The 25,151-nt window shown below is 37.3% G+C and overlaps 1 protein-coding gene across 1 annotated transcript; it reads right to left on the bottom strand.

Moving 5' to 3' along the window:
* Positions 1-1,087: 1,087 nt before the first annotated feature.
* LOC129263919 (zinc finger protein 62 homolog) lies at positions 1,088-23,838 on the bottom strand. Its single transcript, XM_064100649.1, has 6 exons — positions 23,728-23,838; positions 17,723-17,846; positions 17,043-17,177; positions 12,795-12,911; positions 10,345-11,148; positions 1,088-7,162 (listed from the first exon to the last, which is right to left on the bottom strand). Exons 2-6 carry the CDS (start codon positions 17,838-17,840, stop codon positions 3,621-3,623), a joined length of 4,716 nt encoding a protein of 1,571 aa, XP_063956719.1. The 5' UTR covers positions 17,841-17,846; positions 23,728-23,838; the 3' UTR covers positions 1,088-3,620.
* Between the last annotated feature and the right edge of the window lie 1,313 nt (positions 23,839-25,151).

The raw sequence follows: 25,151 nt of genomic DNA on the forward strand, positions 1-25,151 counted from the left end.
TACCCCTTTAATTGCGTGCGCTTAAAGGGAGTATTCCAGGATGAAAATAATATACTGACAGATAAATCAAACAAAACACTGAAAAGGGATAACTAATTTATGACCGGGCATGGTGACTCAGTGGTAGAGCGTCCGCCTCATGAACGGGAGGTCGTGGGTTCGATCCCCGGCCGAGTCATACCAAAGACTTACAAAAATGGGACCTTCTGCCTTCTTGCTTGGCGTTCAGCATTTAGACTTGAGAAGGGTAATAATAACATATTATGTTATGCAGGGCCCGCTGGAAGAGCAGTCTTATGATTGAAGTGGCTACCCTGGGTAAATAAAACGTTATTATTATGACATTCTAACGATTTGCATTATTTCAAATTTTGGGGAGGACTCTATGCATGATCTTCATGAATATAGCATATTGATGATTGTCACATCCCCACTTGTTATTTTGTAATGTTAAAGGTCAAGTCCACCTCAGAAAATGGTTGATTTGAATCAATAGAAAAAAAATCAAATGAGCATAATGCTGAAAATTTCATCAAAATCGAATGTAAAATAAAAAAGTTATTTTTCTCTTTTTATTCAAATCAACTTTTTGTTGGGATGGACTTGTCCTTTAAGAAAAAAAAATGAATTTACAAGTGATGTAATGCAATAGACAATAGACCATCTCGGTTGAATCACAAACAATGATAATTCCAAATAATTCAGAGATGAATGAAATATGAGTGGGCATGTCATTAGTCCCCTTATTTGCATAATGACCAGTGCAACTGTTCCATAAAAACTTTAAATTGTCATAACTTTCCTATTTTACATCTGAATTTTTCTCTATTCATTAAAATTCATGTTTTTTTATGAATTCGACCCTGAATTATTCATAAAATCATAAATATGCTTTACTTGATTTCAAGCTCACATACCTATATGTGAGGTCCATATATTTTGCAAATGGATTCTGACAAAATTTGTTTTGGTATAACATACAAGATCGAAATGTTGCTTTTGACCTGGTTTCATAAGATGCATGAAACTTGAAAACAATCAAACTATCACCACCTATATTAAATCAACAACTGATGAAACTTAAAACTTTGCAGTAATAAATCAATTTATTATATTACAATGTGGATGAAAACAATCAAATAACTTATACTTAGGGTGTGTTATAAAGATTTAAGGCATACTTCATACATAAATGCCTCGATTTCAATAGAGTTCATACACAATCCAATAAAATTACCACCAAGTGCCCGTTTGCATATATATCAAAGGATTCTGCAATATAAGGTGTAATTGCTGAGAAATAATTAAAAATAAGCATGGGATTCAAGTCAAATGTTGGGTATTTTCCAAGCAATGAAAATAAGCCAGTTCGTAGTTCCACTCTGCGCATGATCAGAGGAAGGTCATTTGTACTAAAGTGACATGGTGGTTTAAAACTTAATGAGATAAGCACCAACTTTAATGTTTTGATTATTAATATATTCTTTTGAATTGTGTTTTTCATTTACATCCACAAAAAACAACAATGCGTCAACGAATGACTGGTATTTCACAATTTGCCAGTACATTGTACAACACGCTATAATATGCATTTAAATTAGAAATGCAACAAGTACCTTAGAGTGTTCATTGGTGTGCTATCTTGTCACCTGGTCTATTCAAATTCTTCATCCTGCTATGTAAGGCATGTTTACGTAATATCTTACTTTGAAATCTGCCTATCATAATGAAAGAAATGAAAGGTCATTTGACCAAAATTGTCCATGAAGTAACTTATTCTCCCACATGGGCTAATCTGTGTTGTTCATGTACACAAAGTCCTTTTTTTTTTTTTCAAAGTTCAGTTGATGTAACTGTACCAGCTCTGGTTCCACATGATATAGTGACAGTCAAGTTTGGTTTTACAGACATTCTTGTGAAATAAGTGTTTATTGCAACTATTTTGATTTATCTTTAAATTCTCAGTTACGTGTGGTAAGTAATGGCTGACTATATAGGTTAGAAAATGCTCATGGGAGGCACTATAGAGTACTGAAGTGTGACGTCGGTTGCCATGGAGTCATGGCGGGCTGGTTCTAAACAGAGTTACAGCTGAGGATCGTCTGTACACATTTGTATTTGCAAATGACTTTGGCTTGTCTGAAAGATAGGTTTCAAGCGATCAAATTCTGATAGCAGCCATTTTCTCCTATGAGAAACACATGTTTCCATTCGGCGGGTTCATTTGTGTAGAACCAGGCCGCCATGACACCATGGCAACTGATGTCATCCCTTCGGTACTCTGTACCTCGTATCTATCAATGAGATTTTAAAAAGCAATACACGAGTATACTAGTAGCAGAAACCAAGACTACATACAATGTATTATGATGGACACATCAATGATGTGTTGAGGGTACCATACTCTTTCAGATTCAAAAGATAATAACCGATCTTTACACTATAGTCAATTGGTTTCATTGTGTGATGCAAGCTTGTGAGAAAGAACCTCATCAATCAATATTCAATAAATTATGCAATAGAAACATAAGATACATCAAATCTATACAAAAAAAATCATTTAAAATAAACTAGCAGAAGAATTATGTACACACTCAATATTATATCTAAATACTATCAATAAGAAAAGATATTTTACTTCATTGCCAATACCATTACCCAACAAAAACAAAACAAAAACCCCAAACAAAGAAGTTAAACTTAGATGGGATTAGGAATCAAACCAGGGTGGTGTTTCATAAAACTGTTCAGAGCAACTTTAAGAACTAGTGAACCTTTCTTTATACACGCTAAACCATCGCCAATGAACATTTTGGTGTATACCATTTACCACAAGAAAAGATCAATGGTAACCTGCATGGAATCCTTGATTCTGATTGGCTGTTGATCAGTGTTACCATGGTAGTTACCATTGCATGGCAAAGTTACCATGATAGTAACTTTTATGCAATAGGTCCAAGGTGGGTGTTTCATAAAGCTGTTTGGAAGTACAAGTGACTGTACGACCAATTGATGACCTTTCTTAGGAATGTGATCAATATAAGACGTATCATTTACAAGATAAGATAGGTCACCAGTTGTTTGTAAAAGTTCATCATAACTTAGGAAAAGATTTACCAAAAACCCACCTGGGGATGAAGAAAAAAAAATCACTCAAAATAAATACTTTTTAATGGAGAAGAATAAATGTTACATGAGAAGTCATATCTATCTCAACTTGGTAAGTATACAGGGAGGCCACTGTCAAGGAATTGATAGAAATAGGGGATAATAATCCGCCCCTAGTTTATATACAAAAAAAGGTATTTTCAATGGCTGAAAAATAATACAGATTACCTGCATGTTAAAACAAATTCTCCATAATTGGAATAATCACCATGGTCAAATCAATACGAGACTACAGGTTAGCATGCCTTAATTGACATTCCATTAGCTGAACATTCATCCATAAGTCAAATATTTGCCCACGTCAGTGCAAACTTGCTTAAACTGACATACCATAAGTCGTATGTCTCACCTAAGTCAAACAAATTTCTGCAGTACCTAAATATTCAAATTGGGTAAGATTACCTGCATTTCTAATTGATTTCCCATTTACTTGAACTGTGATAAGGCATTCATCAATGGTTTTTGATCATATGATCTACAAGATGACCACTTTGTGTGAAACACATCTTACATTCATAACATTCATAAGGTTTTTCACCGGTATGTATCCTAAGATGAATATTAGCAGCACTCTTATCAGTAAATTGTTTCTGACATACATTACATTCATAACGCTTTACTCCTCTATGTGTATTCATATGCCGCTTCATAGAGCTACGATCCCTGAACTGTCTTCCGCAATCCTCACAGGTATATGGCTTCTCACCGGTATGGATCGTAGAATGGCTAACTAAGTAAGATTTCCTGGCAAAGCGTTTATGACAGACCTCGCACTCAAAGCGCTTCTCCTCATCGTGTATGACCTTATGTTTCTGAAGAGTTTTCTTAGTCTTGAAGAACTTTTCACAGATTTCACACTGGAATTCTGTGTTTTCAGTCGTGACAACATCTTCCTGGATAACAACCTCTGTGACATTGTCCATCATAACCTGTGCAGCCATCATGGTTTCAGCTAAAGCCTGAGATGCGACACGCTGTTCTGCTTCATGCTCAACTAAATGAGCTGTCAAGTTCTCTTGTCCAAGGATTTGTTTCTGACAAACGCCGCATTCAAAGAGCGTCTTCTTCCGATGTGTCTTAGCATGCGCTCTCATATTAGTAGCAGTCCAGAACATCTTCCCGCATACTTCACAGGAATGTGACTTCTCACCTGTATGCATTTTAACATGAGAGTTAAGGGCACTTTTGTCTGCAAATGCTCGATCACATGTTCCACATTTGTAAGGTTTCAACCCAGTATGGATGATCTTATGCCTTCTGAGTGTTCCAGGTTCTGTGAAGGCTTTATTGCAGACATCGCACACGTACGGTTTCTCTCCCGTATGCACACGTACATGGTTGACAAGACGAGGTTTGGTTGGGAAGGCCTTGCCACAAAAAGTACACAAGAATGGCTTCACACCTGTGTGTATTCTCAAGTGTGTATAATAACTTGATTTAGACCTTAAGACTCTGTTGCAGATATCACAAGTGAATATTTTCTGCGGAGGCTTTTTTGGTTTGATACCTTGATGAAGTTTCATGTGAGCATTGAGGAAGTTCTGCCGTACAAACCTACGAGAACAAATGTTACATTCATATGGTCTGTCTCCTAAGTGCATCCGCTTGTGAAGATTCAGATATGATTTGTCCCGAAAAGACTTGCCACAAAGATCGCATAAGAATGGCTTTGCTCCCGTATGGATGGACTTATGCCGACGTTGGGAGGTCTTATCAGAAAACCTTTTATCGCAGAGGGAACAGCCGTATGGTTTCTCACCAGTGTGTACCCTTTGATGACGCACTAGGTAACTCTTTTGGGCAAATGTATGGTCACATATATCACACTTGAATGTCTGCACCTCTTTCTTTGCTTTGGTTACCTTAGCTGGCATAGGGATCATCTCTTCCTCTTCATTATTCAGTTCTTCGTGGGTTTCTTTATGTTTAATCAGCTCTTCCTTCTCCTCAAACTCTCTTTTACAGATACGGCATCTATACACCATCTTGAGACCAGTATCTTCAGAGCTTTGAATCTCTCCCTTGTCTTCCATTCCTTTCCTATGGACTTTCTTCTCATGCATTGTACGTTGTCCTTTCTGACGAAACCCTTTATCACAGAACGAACATTTGAAGGGTTTCTCCGCAGAGTGCACTCTCATATGTGACGCACACGCACTCTGGTCACTGAAAGACTTCTCGCAAAAACCACACTTGAAAGGTTTTTGGCCGGTGTGTATGCGTTCATGCCTCCTGAGTGATTTGGCGTTGTAGAAGGTTTTGTTACACACGGAGCACTTGGGACCTTGACCGGTATGTAGCTTCATGTGATACTTTAGACTGACAGACGTAGAGAATATCTTATTACACACCTCACATGCATAGACTTTCCCTTGTTTACCATGTTTCTTGCTATGCATGGTGAAGGTACGAAGATTAGGAAAATCCTGCTTGCATATTGGGCACTTGAAGATCTTGTTTGTAGATTTCTTGGTGTTATCTGTTGATTTGCCTTCTTTGGTGACATACTCGGTATGGGTCTCCATGTGTTTTTCTCTCTCTTTCTTGTAAAGGAATGTTTCAGAGCAGAAAGGACAGGAGAACTGCTTTCCACATTTACCTGATATTTTGTGTTTTTCCAAACTGCTCGGGCTAAGGAATGCTTTGGGACACCCATCGCATCGCAGGAGCTTCTCTTCTTTGTGGTCCTGTCCTCCGTGTGTCAGTCGATGGGTTCTCATCTGAAACCCAGTGTAAAACTTCATCTGACAAACATCGCATTCCACCTGCTTGTCACCTGCATGGCGTTTCTTATGGCTTTTCAACGATGAGGCATCACTGAATCTCATATCACACAGATCACATTTGTATGGCTTGGTACCTTGGTGGATGATCTTGTGTCGTCTCAGACCTCCATAGCTCCCGAAGGTTTTTTCACACTGGGTACATTTGTAAGGGCGTTCTCCTGTGTGCGTGTTGAGATGTTCTTTGAGAATCCAGGATGTCCGGAAACTCTTTGAGCAGTGTGGACAATCCCAACTTGCATGTGTGGATTCATGCCGAGTCAACTGACGCACACTCACAAAGGTCTTCTTGCACACTGGACACTCGGCTCTTTCACCCTTTCCTTCCTTCGTTTTCTTCTTGACTATCTCTTCTTCCTCACTGCTTGATGGCTCTTTTTTTATGTCTACATGAACCAATCTCTGATGCATCTTCAAACCTTTCTGTGAGTTGAAGGATTTCTCACATTCATCACATTTAAACTTCTTTGAGGCAGGTTCTTCCCAATCACTGTCATTGTCATCAACCTCTTCACCATCCTCATCTTCATCATTCTCTGCTTCATCTACAGTCTTCGTCATCTCTTCCTGTCCTTCATCTACAGTCTTCGTCATCTCTTCCTGTCCTTCATCTACAGTCTCTGTTACCTCTTCCTGTCCTTCATCTACAGTCTTCGTCATCTCTTCCTGTCCTTCAACTAAAGTCTCTGTCACCTCTTCCTGTCCTTCATCTACAGTCTTCCCTATTGATCTCACATGGCTGATATACTTATTATTTGCTGTCTCATCTACTGCTGCTTCCATAGTCTCCCCAAGCTCTTCTTCTTCATGGACAACCTTATGGCAGATGAGGTAACTCTCCTTGGTAAACATTGACCCACAGATATTACACATAAACATCTTAGGCCGACTATGCAACATCATATGCTTTGCAAGAAGTGCCTCATTATCAAAGCAAGCCTCACATTCTTCACATTTAGAAAGGGAATGTTTCTGCTTCATGTGTTTCATCCTCTGTCCATCTGTGTCAAATAACTTATTGCAGTAGCGACAAAGGTAAGGTGATTCTTCTTTGGCATGAGATTTCTCATGGGCACGGTGTTGCCTTTCTGTTCTGAACTCTTTCCAGCAGTAATGACAGACTTTATGGGATGCTTCTGGTGTCTTTACTGGAGCTTGTTTCCTGGGGGTACCCCTTGACACAGACTTCATATTGGAATCACGTTTGGTTCCTGCAAAGCAAGACAATGCATAAAAATATTACTCAATAAAGAAATCTGCTATCATGCCAACATCATATTTTATATCGTAGTTTTTGTTATACTAGTAATGATTCACTAAATCTGTATACAAGTTTATCATGTCTCAATGTCTACCTTCAACCCTACATAGACTGGGCCATTTCAACGCCTAAAAAGAGGGGGGGGGGGTGATTCAGCCCCCATTACGATCTCGGCCATCGATCGCAACAAAAATTGGCCCGCGCATTACCCATTGCACAATCTACAAAACTATAAACTTCTGTGAAAAATCTCATTACTAATTAATTATGCTTATTTATGGATAAAATCAAAAGTTTGCTCTAACTAAATAATTCTCCTAAAATGCTAATTTTTGGTTCACAGACTCTTTATAGTAAATCTGATCAAATAATTTTTTTTTTACTGTTTTGTCAATGGAAATTGTCGGGAACTTTATTTGACCATAAACAAGATGAAAATAATTTATATTAATCAGTAAAAGGATAAATAGTGACACATTTATGAATTTTGGCTAAAAACACTATTTGGATTGGATTTGTACACAAATTCACATTTTTTTATAGCAATTTTGGGTCAACATGCACTTACAAAATTTTGCGCAATTTCAGAACCGCGTATTCGCGGGTCGCAATTTTGGTCTAAAAAGTTGCGCAAGACTTGTAAACAAAAAGTCAGCAAGTGATACAGTCAAAAAAATTTGCGTGACGGATTTATTGCTAAAAATGTCAAGGGGGGGGGGGCTGATTCAACCCCCAGGCTTATTAGGGGTAACTCATGCAATTTAATATCATACATATACATATAATATGGATGAAATGAATCAAATTAAATCGAAAACATTTCCTTTGATATGCTGTGCTTATTCAAAGGTCTCATCCATTCTAATAAAAATCTGACTTTAATAAACAAATGAAATTAAAACAAACTTCATACACAACATGCAAAATACCATTGAAAAGGAAATAAAATAAGTTATGAAACTTTTCGGTATTGTTTATTAGCACAAAACAGTGAGGTAAATATATGTCACATCTTTTACATTTGGTTCTTTGTGGGATGGATTCTGCCCCCCCCCCCTTCTGCCCGAGATCTCAGCAAAAGATCATGTTAGAAAAAATTGTTGGGGGGAGGGCAAATTTTGCCCCCCCCCCCTATTGGGGTTTAAGTTGATCCATGGAATGGTTAAGATTTCACAAAAAGAAGCTTTTTTTCAGGTTTACAATTTAAATGTTACCTCTTTAATTACTATTCTTTTCCGCGAGACATGAGTCAAGTTCGAAGATGATCTGTCAAATGGTATATTTTTCAGGTTATCAAGGCAAGGAACATTGGATGGACGGTAACACAGATGGCTAAAAATCCAAACTGGTAACTAACTTCTGTGAGAGTATGAGTGCAGGCAAACAAACAAAGTGTATATCATTTCTGAGCTGTTAAAACCTTGTATCTCAAAATGAAATTTGGATGAAAGCTTAGAATAAGCTAGATTTAAAGTTGAATTAAGAAGACGATTCCAAATATTGAGATATTTATATTAATAGCAACCTTACAACCCCCCAAACACTAAGAGGTGATTCGACCCCCCATTTTCTTTTTTCAAAATAGTGAATTTGAACGATTTATCCCTACCCATTTTCCCTGAGTTCGCTCCTGCAATGCCTACCGAGATGGGTGTTCTTTGAGTGTGACGTCACCGGGGGGTATTCGGTCTCGGTGTAGTAAGCAAGGCAGTGCCGCTTTGTGTACTATGCACGTACGCCTTCATATGGAATAACTGCAGTTGAAGTTGTATCTGCGAGCCATAGAACTTGCAAAGAGGAAATGATTAAAATATTTGTGGCCGTACTATTATTCCAAATATGTAAATTCCCTCATAATGATACCATAGACCCTAAAGGAATAATTTCAAGGTGAATAATATGAAATTTGATCGAGATCTTCTCACCAGTCGATAACGTAGCAGACGTGTTATTATGACATATTTATCCGCGTGTGACGCGGCTCTTGCAAAAAAACACAGTTGGTTGCGGAATTGCTTTGTGCCGACCGGCCGCCCGCTCCGGCGCAGCTAGCTGTCGAGCTACCGTACCGCATACCTTTCTTGTTGTCTTCAACCATAGATATGTATACTAATTACTATAATATCCCTCTGTCTTCAACTCACTTGCGAATTGCGTTTGTATGTGTGACGGTGACCCCTAGCGTAATTAAATATAGAAAACAACTCAGAAGGCCGAGAAAGAATAATACGTTTGGTTCAAGATTGTTCTGTGGAATGAGCTATGAGTGGAAATGATCCAGAGGATATAAAAGTGGAGTCAAAGACAAAAGAAAAGAAGAAAAAACGCCAGGGGATCGCTGCACGGCCATGAACTAAGTCGACGTACCAGACCATAACAGTACACTCAATGCCTGGGTGTTGTGTCTACTAGTATTATGCGTTCAGCGCGCGCTGAGCGAGAGCTGAGCTAGCCGCCGGAATTACTTTCCAGCTATTCACTTGATTGAACATCGTGATAAAATAAATGAGAAATAGTGAAAATATCATTCAATAACTCACTGTTTGCTATCTTACATCATGATTGAAGAGTTCATGATGGTTATTCATACTGTTTTTTATACAGGGAAAGTAAAGATTTGTACATATCAGTCATATTTGTTTGATTTGAGTTGCTTTGAAAAAAAATTGTAAAATATCTTTCTCTCTCTGCATAGCATTTCTGTATGACATTCAGGCACCTCTTATACTAAATTCCCCCCGGTGACGTCACACTCCGAGTGGCTTTTCTGTACACTCGTCTCTCGGGCTCTGACATGTGGCTAATTTCATAGACTTTCAAAGCAAAATATCGAGAAGGCAGAGGATTTTTGTGACATGCTATCTGTTTGAACAACTTATATATACTATATATTGTGTGTAGAACCTATATTTATGGAAACTCACCCCCTTCTTAATTCAACTTTAAGAGTGATAACATGGGTAGCAACCTTCTTTTCCTCAAGATTTCTTCACAGGTATCAAAAGACTGTTTTCAGACAATATGAGACTGCCACAGCCTTTTCTAAGCTGCCCTCAAAGTTTTTGAGATACAAGATTTTATCAGCCCAGTCACGGCATAACACACACAAATAAACAATTTTTTTATACTAACCTTGGGTTTTATTAGAGGATTGCTCTAGCTCTGCATTATTTGAGCGTTTTGTTACTGACGTAGCATTCTGATTGTTGATCTCAGTTTCTCTTATCACAGTATCTGCACTCTCATTGGTCAACTCAGCCTCCCGACCTGCACTAACATTGGTCACCTCTGTTTCTGGGTTCATGGTGTCTGTGCTCTGATTGGCCAATCCAACTTGAGGTGTGATAGTATCTGTGCTCTGATTGGCCAATCCAACTTGAGGGGTGACAGGATCTGCGCTCTGATTGGTCGATCCAACTTGAGGTGTGACAGTTTTTGTGCTCTGATTGGTCGATCCAACTTGAGGTGTGATAGTATCTGTGCTCTGATTGGTCGATCCAACTTGAGGTGTGATAGTATCTGTGTTCTGATTGGTCAATCCAACTTGAGGTGTGATAGTATCTGTGCTCTGATTGGTCAATCCAACTTGTGGTGTGATAGTATCTGCGCTCTGATTGGTCAATTCTGACTCCATCATGACGGGTTCTGCAGTCTCATTTGTCAAACAAGAATCTGGTCTCAAGATAACTGAACACTGGTTGGTCACTTCAGATTCAAGTAAGGCAGGAGTAGAGTTCTCATTGGTTAAGCTAGCTTCTTGGTTCATATTATCAGCGCTCTGATTGGTCAATTCATCTGGTATTTGTATAACAGTATCTATGCTATGATTGGTTGGTAGTCTATCTCTGCCTATGGTTTCTAAATTGATTTCTATCGCCTCTGCTTGATTAGGTAACTTGTCGACCTCACCTCTCTCAACAATCTCTAGCAAACTCTCTGTATTGTGGAGAAAAAAAAATTTAGAGAAATAATTTGAATAATGTTCTCGCCAGTTTTACAATGTATGCTGTTTGCCCTAATAGTTTTACTCTGAATTAAATTGTTGATTGTGGAATCTCTGACTTACCAAATTTTGAAAACTTAAAAATTTGTTAATGATGATAGTGTTGGGTCAAAATAACCGCACACTATAGTTTAATGTACATATTCATGCATAGTTTGTGACAATATGAAAATCTATTTAATGAGAACATTACTTTTAAATACAGAGCATAACAACAACAGTGCGGAACCCATTTCAGATAAATCAACTTCATAGTTTACTATAATTTCCACATTTAGTCCCAAGCTTCACAAGATTTTCATTGCTATTAAAATACATGGTAGGAAAGACCAAAAGAAATGATTGACATTGATATCTTTATTTAACACAGAACCAAGAATCAGAGGAATTAATATCATGAAAGAGCTAAATGCATGTAATTTTGGTTCGAGTGGTTTAGATTGATTTTCCCTGTAAAAAAATGTCATAGGGAATACAACTCCAACCACATTTTCAATATGCGCAATCATTGTATCCCTCTTTCAAATGCAAAGTCAATGCATGTACTGCTGACCACATACTTGCATATTAAGTGAGAACAGCATTGTTTGCTTCAGTACACGTTTCCAGTCATTAGTTCATTTAATAGAAAATTTGTATGGCAACACCTTGAAAATTCCCACACATCTAAGAAACTAAAATATTGCTGCCTGGAAATGTAATCATATAGAGTAGCACTTGTACTTCTTTTTCTGCAAAAAAAACCCCCTCAAAATCAATGTTTTAGACAAAAATCACTGGTTTATTTTCAAAGTCTTTGACATAATGTGAATTCATGTATTTCATCTGTCCACTGGTCTTGAGGAAATTACAACTCAGTAGAAAACATGTGAATCACTGATCAGACATTATTTAAAATACAAACAAAAAGAGAGAATCTGGATTTTATTAATGATTAATTTCTTCCCAATTGTTCCAGATGCATTATTATACAAATAATGCATGCAGCCGAGTGCGTTAGTGGAAATGCAGAGCACGCGAGGTTTCTGTAGATAGGTGCCGCACTGTGCACGAGCCGCTTGCGGCGAGTGCCCAGTGTGCTCCATCTGAAGAAACCGAGCTTTCTCTGCATTTACTTTTACGCACGACAGAGCAAGTGCATTATTTGTTTTATAAAATAGCAACACAGAAACAATTTTTTAAAAAGTTACAGTAGTTTTGTTGGACTTCTACCGCACTGGTTTGCTCGAGCGTGCAATGTCAATTTTCGTTGCACACCTTTTGCACTACCGTGCAGTGCACACAAAAAATTGGATGTCATGTGACGCGTATTGACCAATCGCGATGCTTGAAATAATACAGCTATTTTATAAACTTAAATATTCTTTTGTTGTTTATTGTCATACTGTGACTCAGCTTGTTGCATATTGTTTATTATTGATGCAATTATACCAAATAAAGCACATTCATACATTATCATTCCATATAATTTGTTATATCATAATTTTTCAAATTGTCACAAAAAAGACAAAAATAAAATTGTCTCATTGGAGAGCTAATGTATCTTTGTTTCCATAGTGAATTTTTTTATGATTCTAACCTTGAGTATGGTTGCTATGGTGATGATCGTCTTCCACGATCATCTCAGTGTTCTGTTCTGCTACTGGTAACTCAACATAAATGCTTTCTGTTAAACCAAGTTGTTGGAGATCCTGACCTATAGATCAAAGGCATGTGACAAGGAATTAATAAATAGCAATGATAATAATAATAATATAATAATGATAATAATAAAAATGATAACAATAAAATGATGATAATCATAATAGCTAAAATAATAACAATAATTATAACAAGAATAATTATCACCCGTATCAGACATCTGAGCTGGTAATTTAAAAAAAAGTATTCCTAGATTTTCTGAATATTGAGAAGGGATAGGTCTATATTGTTTGTATTTTCAGAATAATGTAAAGATGAGGATTCAGGTTTATTTAGTTTTGGAAGTAAGGTCTTATGCTTGATTTAATGTGCAGATTATGCCATATTTTCCATCATAGCAATTGTCATCTGAGCAAATGTCATGGAAACCCCATCATGCGAGCATCATTCAGTTGGTCCAATGTACTGGCAAAACAAGGGTCCACTTTCTAATATTAACATTCCAGAATTATTCCAGAATTGGGTTCTCTAAATCTGCAGAGAAATATCATGCCTGCAATAACAATGCCTAATTAATCAAGAAATTTCAAATTTTTGGGCCAAATTTCATAAAATATTTTGAAAAATGTGGTCTGTGAATTTCTGAAACCATGGTTTATAGAAATTTCATTCATTTATTAGGCTTGATTTAGTGCCTATATTGAGAGAGAGAGAGTATAACAAACATGTTACACAGGGCCAATTGTTGTATATGAGTAAAGGCCTGGTCCCACTGGCTGACGGACACGAAACGTATTCATAACATATAACAAGCAAAATTTGGGGTGGCTCCAAACGTTTTCATCCGCTCCAGACAATGGACAAAATGGACGAACAATGAAATCACAGTGGACGGATGCTCGATGGATATAGAGCGTATGAAACACGTATGCATAGAATACAAAACGGATACATGATACTTTCCAACGGATGGCAAGATTCTTTTCCGTTTTACATCTATTAAGTGTAGTGGGACCAAGCCTTAAGGCAAAGCAGGCAAGTCTGTTCTGACTTTTGAACTATTGAACACACTGTTTATGTTAAACTAATTAAGAGATAAATAGTTGGCTCATTTAATGTTGTAAGTTCAACATTAGCCTCAACGTACATAAACTGACTTGAATCCAGAGAACCACATCAAATGCACTCTCTCACATCATACTTTTATGCAAAATGATTATTTTGTAAAAACTCAATTTAATAAGGTTTTAGACGATATGAGTTCTAGATAAGATAATTCATACAATGTGAGAGTTCTAGATATACACTGTATGATAATTCATATAATGTGAGTGAGAGTTCTAGATATATATGATAATAATTAGCATTTATTATGAAGATCTCTAATGATGAATTGATAACTTTAACAACTCAAATTTACATATTTTTAACCTGTTGGAGATGTACAAACTATTTAAGGACGTTCCACAGTTATGTTTGTGCGCATTATGATCTGCGCATATTTAACACTCCGCGCGCTGACGTCACAATGGATGAACAGGTTATTAATTAGCTGTGGGTATGAGCTGATTTTTCTCATCATCTGCATCCTAACTGCAGATCCGATGCGTTATTTTATGAAGCTAAAAAAATGGAATTATTCCATGGACCATTAAAAAAAATATCTCTACAATTTCAAAATACTTTACTTTGTAGTACTGCCAAGAATCACGAATATGACCCCGAGTTTGAATAAATTGTAGAGTGGTTTTGATTTTTCTTCACATAGATACAAAGCATTTGGCGCATTTTTGGTGTTTTAAAATAGGAGTGGGCTATACATGGGTCAAAAATACTTTTTTTGTAATTTCAATATGACAACAGTTTTTTTTCATTCCTTGTAATGTATCTCAACATGAAATGACAATATTTTTTGTCTCGGGTCCGAGAAAAAAGTGTGCCGGGCCAAAATCCAAAATGGCCGCCAAAACCCCCCATAATCACAGTTTTGGCCACAACTTTTTTATTTGGTGGTCAATTTCTCTGGTTTTGGTGTCTATTCATATGTTTTGGGGGACAGGCTATTTGTTTTCCTATAATTAGTACTTTAAACCATTATTTGTAGAGTTAGAAGGTTATTATACCTAAATTTTCCAATTTTTGTAGCCTTTTTTCAGCCAAAAAGTAGGTTTTATTATCCTGGGGTTCTGGGATATTAGATGGTACGAGGTCAACAATAGCAAGCAGCTTCATATAGCTATATTGCTTTTATTCCTCCACTTTGGGTTTTACGGATATTTGTAAAATATATCTTATTAAATTAAAAAATGTCAATTATCCATTGGGGCTATACAGTATACATATGTACAATGTACTGTACATATATACTGCACTGCATAAATGCATTGGCCACCATGACAGATAACAATGCTTGTATAAACTATAGTGTCATAGAAATGAGCTCTCAGGTTTAGAATTAGATGCCTCAGAAATTGAAGATATGTTTTGTCTCAGAAATTGAGGACATGTTTTGTCAAATATGCTAATTCAGGGGGCGGAGAGAGGTAATTTACACTGTAGCTATTCTGGGGCCCGTTGCATAAAAATTTACCATTATGTTAACTTAACTTAATGGTAACTTGCATGCAATCCTTTATTCTTATTGGCTGTTGATCAGCATTACCATGATGCTAGTAGTTACCTGACCCCATAAACATAGGCCAGTTAGACACCAGAACCAGGTTAAAAAAAGCCTCCAAATGAAGGAGATATGGCTAAAAATGTGATGTACGTATATACATGTATGTGATATTTACATGTAAGTGACGGTAATTTATGTTGCTGGTTTCACCATGTACATCACCTGACAAGGAATCAAATTCACAATCTAATTCTAAACCTTTAAAGCTCATTTCTATGACACTATAGTTTATATACAGGCCTTGTCATATGTCATGGTGGTCAATGCATGGATATATGCAGTGTAGTATGTACAGTGCATTGTACACCGTATAGCCCCTATGGATAAATGACATTTTCTTTTATTTGATAAGATATATTTCACAATTATCCGTAAAACCCAAAGTGGAGGAATAAAAGCAATATAGCTACATGAAGCTGCTTGCTATTGTTGACCTCGTACCATCTAATATCCCAGAAACCCAGGATGATGAAACCCACTTTTTGGCTGAAAAAGGGCTACAAAAATGGGAAACTTTAGGTATAATTACCTTTTAACTCTACAAATAATGGCTTAAAAGTACTAATTATAGGAAAAACAAATTGCCTGCACCCCAAAACATATGAATAGACACCAAAACCAGAGAAAATGACCACCAAATAAAAAAGTTGTGGCCAAAACTGTGATTTTGGGGGGCTTTGGCGGCCATTTTGGAATTTTGCCCGGCACACTTTTTTCTCGGACCCGAGACAAAAAATATTGTCATTTCATGTTGAGATAAGGTAAAAGGAACACAAAAAAACTGTTCCCACAGTAAAACCAAAAATCACCCATTTATAGCCCACTCCTATTTAAAAAGCACGTTTGCTCTAATAAAAATGCTGATAGTTTGAAAACAAGCACATGAACCCCTATTTTGTAATGTTTGTACCTCTTAAGTATAGCTTCCTCTACAACTTTGCAAATTTTTGTGAAAATGACATGGATTTTGAATAAAGTGCAGCAGTTATTGTACTTTTGTAGTCTGTTATTGAAATTTCACATTTTTGAGATTGGGTTTTTGTTATCTTTTACGCCATTTTTAAGAACTGACTGTGCTGTTAGACTTAAAGTTGCAAACAAATAGCACAATAATTAGATTCTCTATTCAAACGATACAATTATTAACTCTCTTGCGAAATTTGAAGACTTTTTCATGTATTTTGACTGAGTAATAGAGGTTTAAACTCATTGTAGTATTCTTGCGAGGTCTAAAAATGCCAAATTCTTTTGAATGCGCAATTCTTAAGAACATCAATTTGGGTGAACTTTGAAGTTCTATAGCAAAAAATCAAGCACATGGACCTATGTTAATTTTTGCATATTTCGAATATTAAGGTTCTAAAGTATCTATGTGCAAAGTTTTGTGAAAATGACATGGATTTCACTTTAACTGTGGAACGTCCTTAAACTTGTGTTAAAGTCTACAGAAAATTATTGAAGTGAAATCCAATCGTGTCCAACAGATTAATAAAGGAACTATCTTACCTTCCTGTGCGAAAGCCAGATTAACAGCGATGATTGGTTGTCCATTCTGATCAAGATGTTGGGTCACATGACCACTATCTTCTGATGCTATATGAACCTGTCCATCATGGCTTATAATCTGAAATGTTGTATTTCCTGTTAAATGAGAATAGAGCTGATAATATTATAAGGTGGATAGGACGACAATCACAGCTACTAAAGATCTACATAATACTAGTATATTCTTTGTGACGCATTTATGTGTTGTTAAAATTATTTTTATGTATCATACATTTCTTTTGTAAGAATGGCACTTAAATTCTTTACGTTTAATAAATTGATTATAAATTTGATTATCATTATTATCATGAGGTCTAGTGGTTAGACTAAATGGACTCATGATTGTAAGGTTGTGAGTTCAAATCTCCAATCATTCATTATCTCGAATTCAACCAAAAAGGCCAGAATAATTTATATTGTTTATAATAAAGTCAGCCACAAGATATGAAATGTCTCCTATGTAATTGGTTATACCAACATGGAGTACAAGTGGAGGGAAAGCTGCGCTGCTAGGTTCCTAGATTTACTTCAATAGAAACAGAATCATTTTCTATTATCATTAAGTAAATTATTATTGCTAGTCATATTTGAAGGGGGGGTGGGGGAGGGGAACCCAATTCTTTAACCTGTAGTAATCTTACCATGAGCTTCACCAGCTAAGGCATTCATTATAATCACAGCCTCTCTATCAACCTGTTCATCCAACTCAATGTGACCTTGACCTTCAACAACCATCATTTCTTCTTCCTCCTCCATCATTGAAATCTAAACAAAAACAACAACAAAGATCACTGGTCTAACATAAGATTCCATATTAATAATAATAATAATATTTGAAATTTAGAGAGCGCATAATAGTCAAGACTCTCTATGCGCTTTGCAAAATATATTACATAACTAAATTATATATTAAATCTAAATTATCCAATAAACCTAAACTATTTCATACAAATTAGAACAAATTAAATCAATACATAAAAGTTACATAATTAATGAAATGAAACTTACAATATTCAACAACATAATATAGTCTACATGTATTGAACATTATTATTTTGAAAATAAGTGAGTTTTAAGCACGGGGAAGGATAGTAATGTTGTAACCCGCAAGTGAAAACCCGAAACGTACCGTCCCGTATAATCCAATAATTTGCAAGGGGGACCCGCTGACCTGTCGGGTTTTAACCCGCAAGTCAATTTATCTTTGAAAAATGAAAAATATTATTTCTGCAATCCCCACACTATACAGGCTCAAATCAGGAAAATATATGCCAACTACTAACCGAGCCTAGAGTGAATTTACTTACAATTTGCAAATTCGCCTTTTATTTCGGAGAGAAAATGTTTTTTTTGGTCACTTTGTACCACGAAAGGGGTCCGCTCTGATCTCGAAATTGAAAGCATTACGCAATTAACTCCTCTGATTGGAGCCGCAGCTCAGCGCGCGCTAGCTAGCCCAGGCTGCCCAGCAAAGATCGGCAATGTTGTTTTTCAGTCCAGGTCGGTCGACACGGCGACTCACAACAATCATAATTACAATATTCAATTCTATGGGACCTCGTCTATAAAGTAATCAAAATTGAAATAAATACCAGGATAATGATACAGTCAATTTTTTCTTCTTGTATATCTCCATATTATTTCCTTCTGTAAACTAATACAAACGTGCACGAGGGTGCCCATTAACTTACGTAAACAGCTCGTGTTACTAGTGCTTATTTGTTATCTCTCTCGATCGATCGGTCACGAGAGAGGTATTTGCAAGAAACTTGCAATCCATTGCAATCCAATTTTACATCTTCAGAAATCTTAAAGACTTTCAATCAATTGTACATCGGAAAAATTAAGAGATCTTGGCATTCAGGGTGCGACGGCACGCTCTATCAGGTCATGACCTAATTTGGTAATCCAATAAGCAAACAACTGTCTCACTGCCGTGCACCGCAAATCCCTCAAGCTCAAACAGCGAGCGTTGCATTGTATTCTGGCTTCTGTTTACATTCTCCGAACACATCCCCTCCCCTCTCTCTCTCTCCCCCTCTCCCAGTCGTAAAACATTCCTTTCTCTGACTGCGCTGGCGCTCCTTTGGAAGAGCAACTCAATGTATTATGTTGAACTGTCTCAGTCCTGTTCACTGTTCACAAGACAAAAATACGCCGGCATTTTTTAAAAGGAAATATCTACGTCTCTAAAAGAATCCGCCACGTAAGAAGCACATGATCCAACTCAATTTTCATTGTTATGTTTTTATTATGCGTCGTTACTTCTCCCTTTTTTGCGTATGACGGTCTGCGGGTTTGAGAATGAACTCGGCCCGGCCCGCAACCCGCGATCGGGGGCATACCGGCAGGTTAACCCGTACCGCAACGGGTGCGGTTTACAACATTAAAGGATAGTGCAGTTCTTATATTTAACGGTAGAGAATTCCAGAGTACAGCCTCAGATACACCCATGTGTGCATTACTGCCGCCATGTACAGGAAAATTGAAGGCACGGCGCATGCAAAATTGCAACAAGCTCCCGTGAATTTCACAAGAAATTTTGTAAAACCAAGTACTTCTACGAAACTTATCGAACGATGTGGAGTCAATTCCCCTAATATGATGAATACCGTAAGTAACGGTGTATTAACCGCACCCCCCATTTTCGGATGAAAAAAATAAAAAATTAAAAAATTAAAATAAAAAATAAAAAAATCATCCAAAAAAAAAAGTCATCAAACTGACTTTCTATCTCTAATATGCGTACCGGTATTTAAGAAAGAGTCAAGAACCAAAAATGTATTTAAAAAAAATATCAAAGTATTTCTGGTAAAAAAATGATGGGAAATCAGCGCTTCGTCACTTATCTGCAAATTGCCGACATTATTGGCCAACTACACACTCACCTCACACACACATATGGTACCGGTGTTCATTACAAGTACCGATACCAGCATCAACATGGGGGCTCACCCATTCGAGAAGATCGTTCATACCATATTTCCTGCATCACAGCCCCACTTTTGCTTTCAGAATTCTGTCTAGCATTCAATGTCTTGACATGAATTTCAGACACGGGAATATGGGAAGGTTCAAGATACGAGAAATTTGCGATTTTGTTCAGGTGTTTTTCTTGTCTGCTTTGAACCACTACCGGTAGTTCTCAGTACGTGTGTGGCGGTATCTTACAGACAGCAAATAGGAAAAAAATGCTAGTACCGGTATACCGTATTTTCAATGGGAGCTCTGGGCTGGAATAGTCGGAAGGAATGAAGACGGGGATTGAAGATTGATTTTAAGTTGATGGATGATAGAGAGAAATGAAGGAAAGGCGAATGAAAGAAACTTTCTTCCGTTTACCTCCCTCCTCATGGCACAAAATTGTCAAATAATACCAATAATTTGTCAAACATTATAACAGCCACGGAAAGGTAAAGCGCCAGCTTACGTTGACGTTGCGATAAGCATTACATATATGCGTGTCTTATTCGGCTAGCCGCACCGCGCTGTTCGGTCGATTGTCAATCGGCGTCTGAACTTTGCCGCGTTGACTAATAAATGACAACAAAGACAAAGTCACACCATTCAAAATGTCAGTTTCATGAAGGTAGGTGCGTTTGTTACCGTAATCTAACTTTGAGGGACATTTACGGTAGATACCGGTAGTCATAGTTGCTTTTCTTTTAAACCAGCGGCTCATGCCCCTCTAAACGGCATTGGCCCAAGCGGCTACGCTCGGCCACCCGACGCAAGTTGTAAACTAGTAGTGGTATTGGGCCGAGATTGGCTTGGCTCAGACCTGTCACCGTGTATAAACCGCACCCCCGACTTTTGATTCTGTCCCGCCGAGAAAAAGGTGCGGTTAATACACCGTTACTTACGGTATCCCTCAAAAAGCGTCATTTAAGCGTTGATTTTTCTTCTCGTTGACAAAATACGGAGCTTGCTTGTTATTTCCCAAATTTTTTTGTCTAATTAGCTAAAGAGGGCACGCAATTTAACTTCATATCAAATACAATACAAGGGAAAGACTAGGCACAAAAACTATTTTACACGTAAATCGATGCAAAGCATTATGCAAAGTCAGCAAAGTGTCCAATCTTTTTTTGTAAAGACTTTGGTGGAACGTGTATTGACAAACGAACGGTAGCACTGCGGGCTTCATTCAAGGTACAAAGAATTTTTTGTTTAATTTGTCGTCGCTTTGAATGTTTTCAAAAAAGTATTGTCATCAGCAAAAATAATATAAAACGTACGTTTTTTAAGTTATTGCATTTATTGTTGCGTAAACATGTTCATAGTGCGAGGTAAGTATAGCATACTAACCTCGCAATACATGTGAGTGGGGCAGATAGGGAAAGAGGGCTAGCTACAAGAAGGGCTACAGTACAAGGAAAGGTACAAGAAGCGTATAGAGGGCGACTATTTCATGAGCAGTGCTAACTTAGTCTTACTTTAAAAAAAGTTGCAGGGTGCTACATAAGCACTTGCCCGATTGCCCAGGGCAACTAAAAGTTATAGTTGGGCAAGTGTTTTGAAGTAAAGACCAAAACTACTTGCCTGAATTGGGCAACCAAAATTCACACAGTACTAGAAAGCAAAATTCTCACAGATTAATGACCAAAATTAGGGTCGATATGATATGATATTGACCCTAAGCGCCTAAGTTTGGTCATAGCAGGCAAGATAAAATCATTTTGTAACTTTTTAAGAATTTGTTTCTGTGTTGCTATTTTATAAAACAAATAATGCACTTCTTCTTCTTCTGGAAACAGTATGGCAGTGAGTCCAAACTTCGCGGGGGTCCATACTTCGCGGACGGTCATTATCTAAAAAACTAGCCAATATCCTTAAAATCTGACATCATCAACGTGAAAAGCGACCTAAAATTACCCTTTGGTGTAAGTTTCTTTAGGATGAGTTCAGTATTCATGAAAATATTGGCAAAAGATCGGCAAATTTGTCACCGTTAGCGCCCGTTTTGAAGAAATCTGATATTCTCAACAAGCATCACGATATCACCATTTTGCAAGCAGAAATCATCAAACATGTGAGTTAAATGTGGTACTAACCGATTCTATAGCATTTTGCCGTCAATCTGATATAAATATGACACTTTTTGAGCTTGAGTTTTTGTTTAAATGTCCACAAAAACTTTGGTCTGCGAAGTTAGGTCACACTTTTTCTGAACGGTTTTCCAGCACAGCGCGCATTCGCCGATCGGAATAGAATTTTGAGATCGCGATACCGGCGAATCCCCTTGACCTACTTTACATTTTCGTCCATGATTATTTAGTTTACGATCTTGCCGTCAATTTGGTAATTATTTCTTAAATTGGTTTTGCATAAATTGTGAATATTTTGTGAACAAATTTAAGCCTGAAGAATATTTTTGAAAAGTCCGCGAAGTTTGGACACCCCATCATACAGTCCACCGTCTGGTGTATTGTCGTACTGGTGAAGTGCAGCGACAGCGTGCAAGTGTATGTACATTATTCGATAAAAAATTGCTTACACTTGCTCTGTCGTGTGTAAGAGCAAATGCAGAGAAAGCTCCGTTTCTTCAGATATTGCACACTGGGCACTCCCCGCCAGCAGCTCATGCACAGTGCGGCACCCATCTCAAGAAACCTCACGTGCTCTGCATTTCCACTAGTCGCACTCGCATGCATTATATTATAATTTTTTATAAATAAAATGTAGGCCTAGAGTTGTATCGGCCGACAAATATCATGAATATTATCTTAAATTTAAGATAAGATTCATGATATCACCAGCGTGATTTCAAGTACGGTGTAGTCACAACATCAACACCAGATTTCAACACCGTATGATGGGGTGTCCAAACTTCGCGCACTTTTCAAAAATATTCATCAGGCTTGAATTTTTTCACAAAATATTCATAATTTATACAAAACCAATTCAAGAAATAGTTACCACATTGACGGCAAGATCGTAAACTATAAAATCATGGACGAAAATGTAAAGTACGTCAAGGGGATTCGCTGGTATCGCGATCTCAAAATTCTATTCCGATCGGCGAATGAGCGCTGTGCTGGAAAAGCGTTCAGAAAAAGTGTGACCTAACTTCGCGGACCAAAGTTTTTGTGGACATTTAAACAAAAACTCAAGCTCAAAAAGTGAAATATTTATATCAGATTGATGGCAAAATGCTATAGAATCGGTTAGTACCACATTTAACTCACATTTTTGATGATTTCTGCTTGCAAAATGGTGATATCGTGATGCTTGTTGAGAATATCAGATTTCTTCAAAACGGGCGCTAACGGTGACAAATTTGCCGATCTTTTGCCAATATTTTCATGAATACTGAACTCATCCTAAAGAAACTAACACCAAAGGGTAATTTTAGGTCACTTTTCACGTTGATGATGTCAGATTTTAAGGATGTTGGCTAGTTTTTTAGATAATGACCGTCCGCGAAGTATGGACACGCGCGAAGTTTGGACTCACTGCCATACTTAAATTTGAAATCACCCAGTTTCCAACACTTGTCCCACACGCAGCATTTTGTGTTGTTTCATCAGACCGTATAATTCTTTTTGTGTGTGTTTTTTTTTATTACTTGCGACCCATACCAGCAATTTTTTAATATTTTCTAGCTCATAAATATCATTTAAATAATTAAATCAATAGTGGTTACCTTTTTACTGAATTTTGGTGACAGCGAAAGAAATTATTGATGCAAAACAGCGAAATTCTTCAGTTGTGAGTTGACGATAACGGACTCTTATCTTCAATTCAGACTCGAAATAAAACCGGTAATCAGACAATAGAGGGCGAAAATAGCATTCGAGATTGGAACACGGAGTGAGAGCTGATATTCTATTTTCAACTGAAAAGTGGGCATTCTATGGATGTTTTTTTTTAATCATGAAGAAAGGTATCTGTTTGAAGGACAAGCCCACCCCAACAAAAAGTTTATTTGAATAAAAAGAAAAAAATCCAATACTGGCATCACAAGTTCATCGAAATCGGATGTAAAGTAAGAAAGTTATGACATTTTAAAGTTTCGCTTAATTTCACAAAACAGTTATAAATATGCACATCCTGGCTGGAGCATGCAAATGAGGGAACTGATGACATCACTCACTCACTATTTCTTTTGTATTTTATTATAAAATATGAAATATTCTAATTTTCTCTTCATTATCAAGTGATAGAACGATTCATTCCTCCATGAACATGTGGAACTAGCATTTTTTTAATACTATATGGTTCAGTCAAGTTGGTCCTTAATTATTGTCAAATCTATAAAAAATTAATAATGTATAATTCAAACAATAAAGAACAAAAGAAATAGTGAGTGATGGCGGACATCATCGACTGACTCATTTAGTTGTGCATATTACTGTTTTGTGAAAAATAAGCGAAACTTTAATTTAAAATGTAATAACTTTCTTATTTTACATCCGATTTTGATGAAATTTTCAGCACTATGCTAGTTTGATTTTTCTCTATTTATTCAAGTCAACATTTTCCTGGGGTGGACTTGCGAGCGCCATAGCACCATAAGCAGATCCGGCGCAGATCATTTGTGATACGAGCTAGTGAAGCGCAGGCTAAATTTTCTTGTAGATTAAATTAAACCCGTGATTTAAACCTAAAACCTGGACAATGGCGGATCCAGGGGGAGTGTGGAAATTCGGCTCGAGCCCCTTTTTTACAGCCCCGGTTACAGCCATAAAAAATAAGGTACGTAAATCTTCTTCTTCTTCTTTGTTGTTCTTCCCCCGGTATTCGAGGATCAGCGGCTATCCGCAGGTTGGTTGTTGTGTTGAAGCAATTTCTCTAAACGAATATGATGAATTTTAAGAATGTATCTGAGGCAGTGGGTCATGACATTGGCAGCAAGAGTGACAGATAGGTGCGAGGAGGGTAATAAGATATTAGTGGCAAGGATGAGGGGATGAGCAGAGGTGAAGGCTTGGCTAACTGAAGCAGGGAGGCTTAGAGATAGGACATGTTGAATGAGAACAGACCGTTGGGGTTTGAGGGTTGGGCAGGAAGCAAGGAAGTGGGTGGAGCTTTCTTCCTCCGTTGAGCAAAGTCTACAGGTGGCGCTGG

Source organism: Lytechinus pictus, chromosome 6 (genome assembly GCF_037042905.1).
Source record: "Lytechinus pictus isolate F3 Inbred chromosome 6, Lp3.0, whole genome shotgun sequence".
Classification (NCBI taxonomy): domain Eukaryota; kingdom Metazoa; phylum Echinodermata; class Echinoidea; order Temnopleuroida; family Toxopneustidae; genus Lytechinus; species Lytechinus pictus.

Coding starts and splice junctions, on each gene's coding strand:
- LOC129263919 (XM_064100649.1), bottom strand. CDS start 17,840: ATGATGGAGGAGGAAGAAGAAATGATGGTTGTTGAAGGTCAAGGTCAC. Junction 17,178..17,722: donor CTTAGCTGGTGAAGCTCATG/GTAAGATTACTA, acceptor CTCATTTAACAG/GAAATACAACATTTCAGATT. Junction 12,912..17,042: donor TCTGGCTTTCGCACAGGAAG/GTAAGATAGTTC, acceptor TTTGATCTATAG/GTCAGGATCTCCAACAACTT.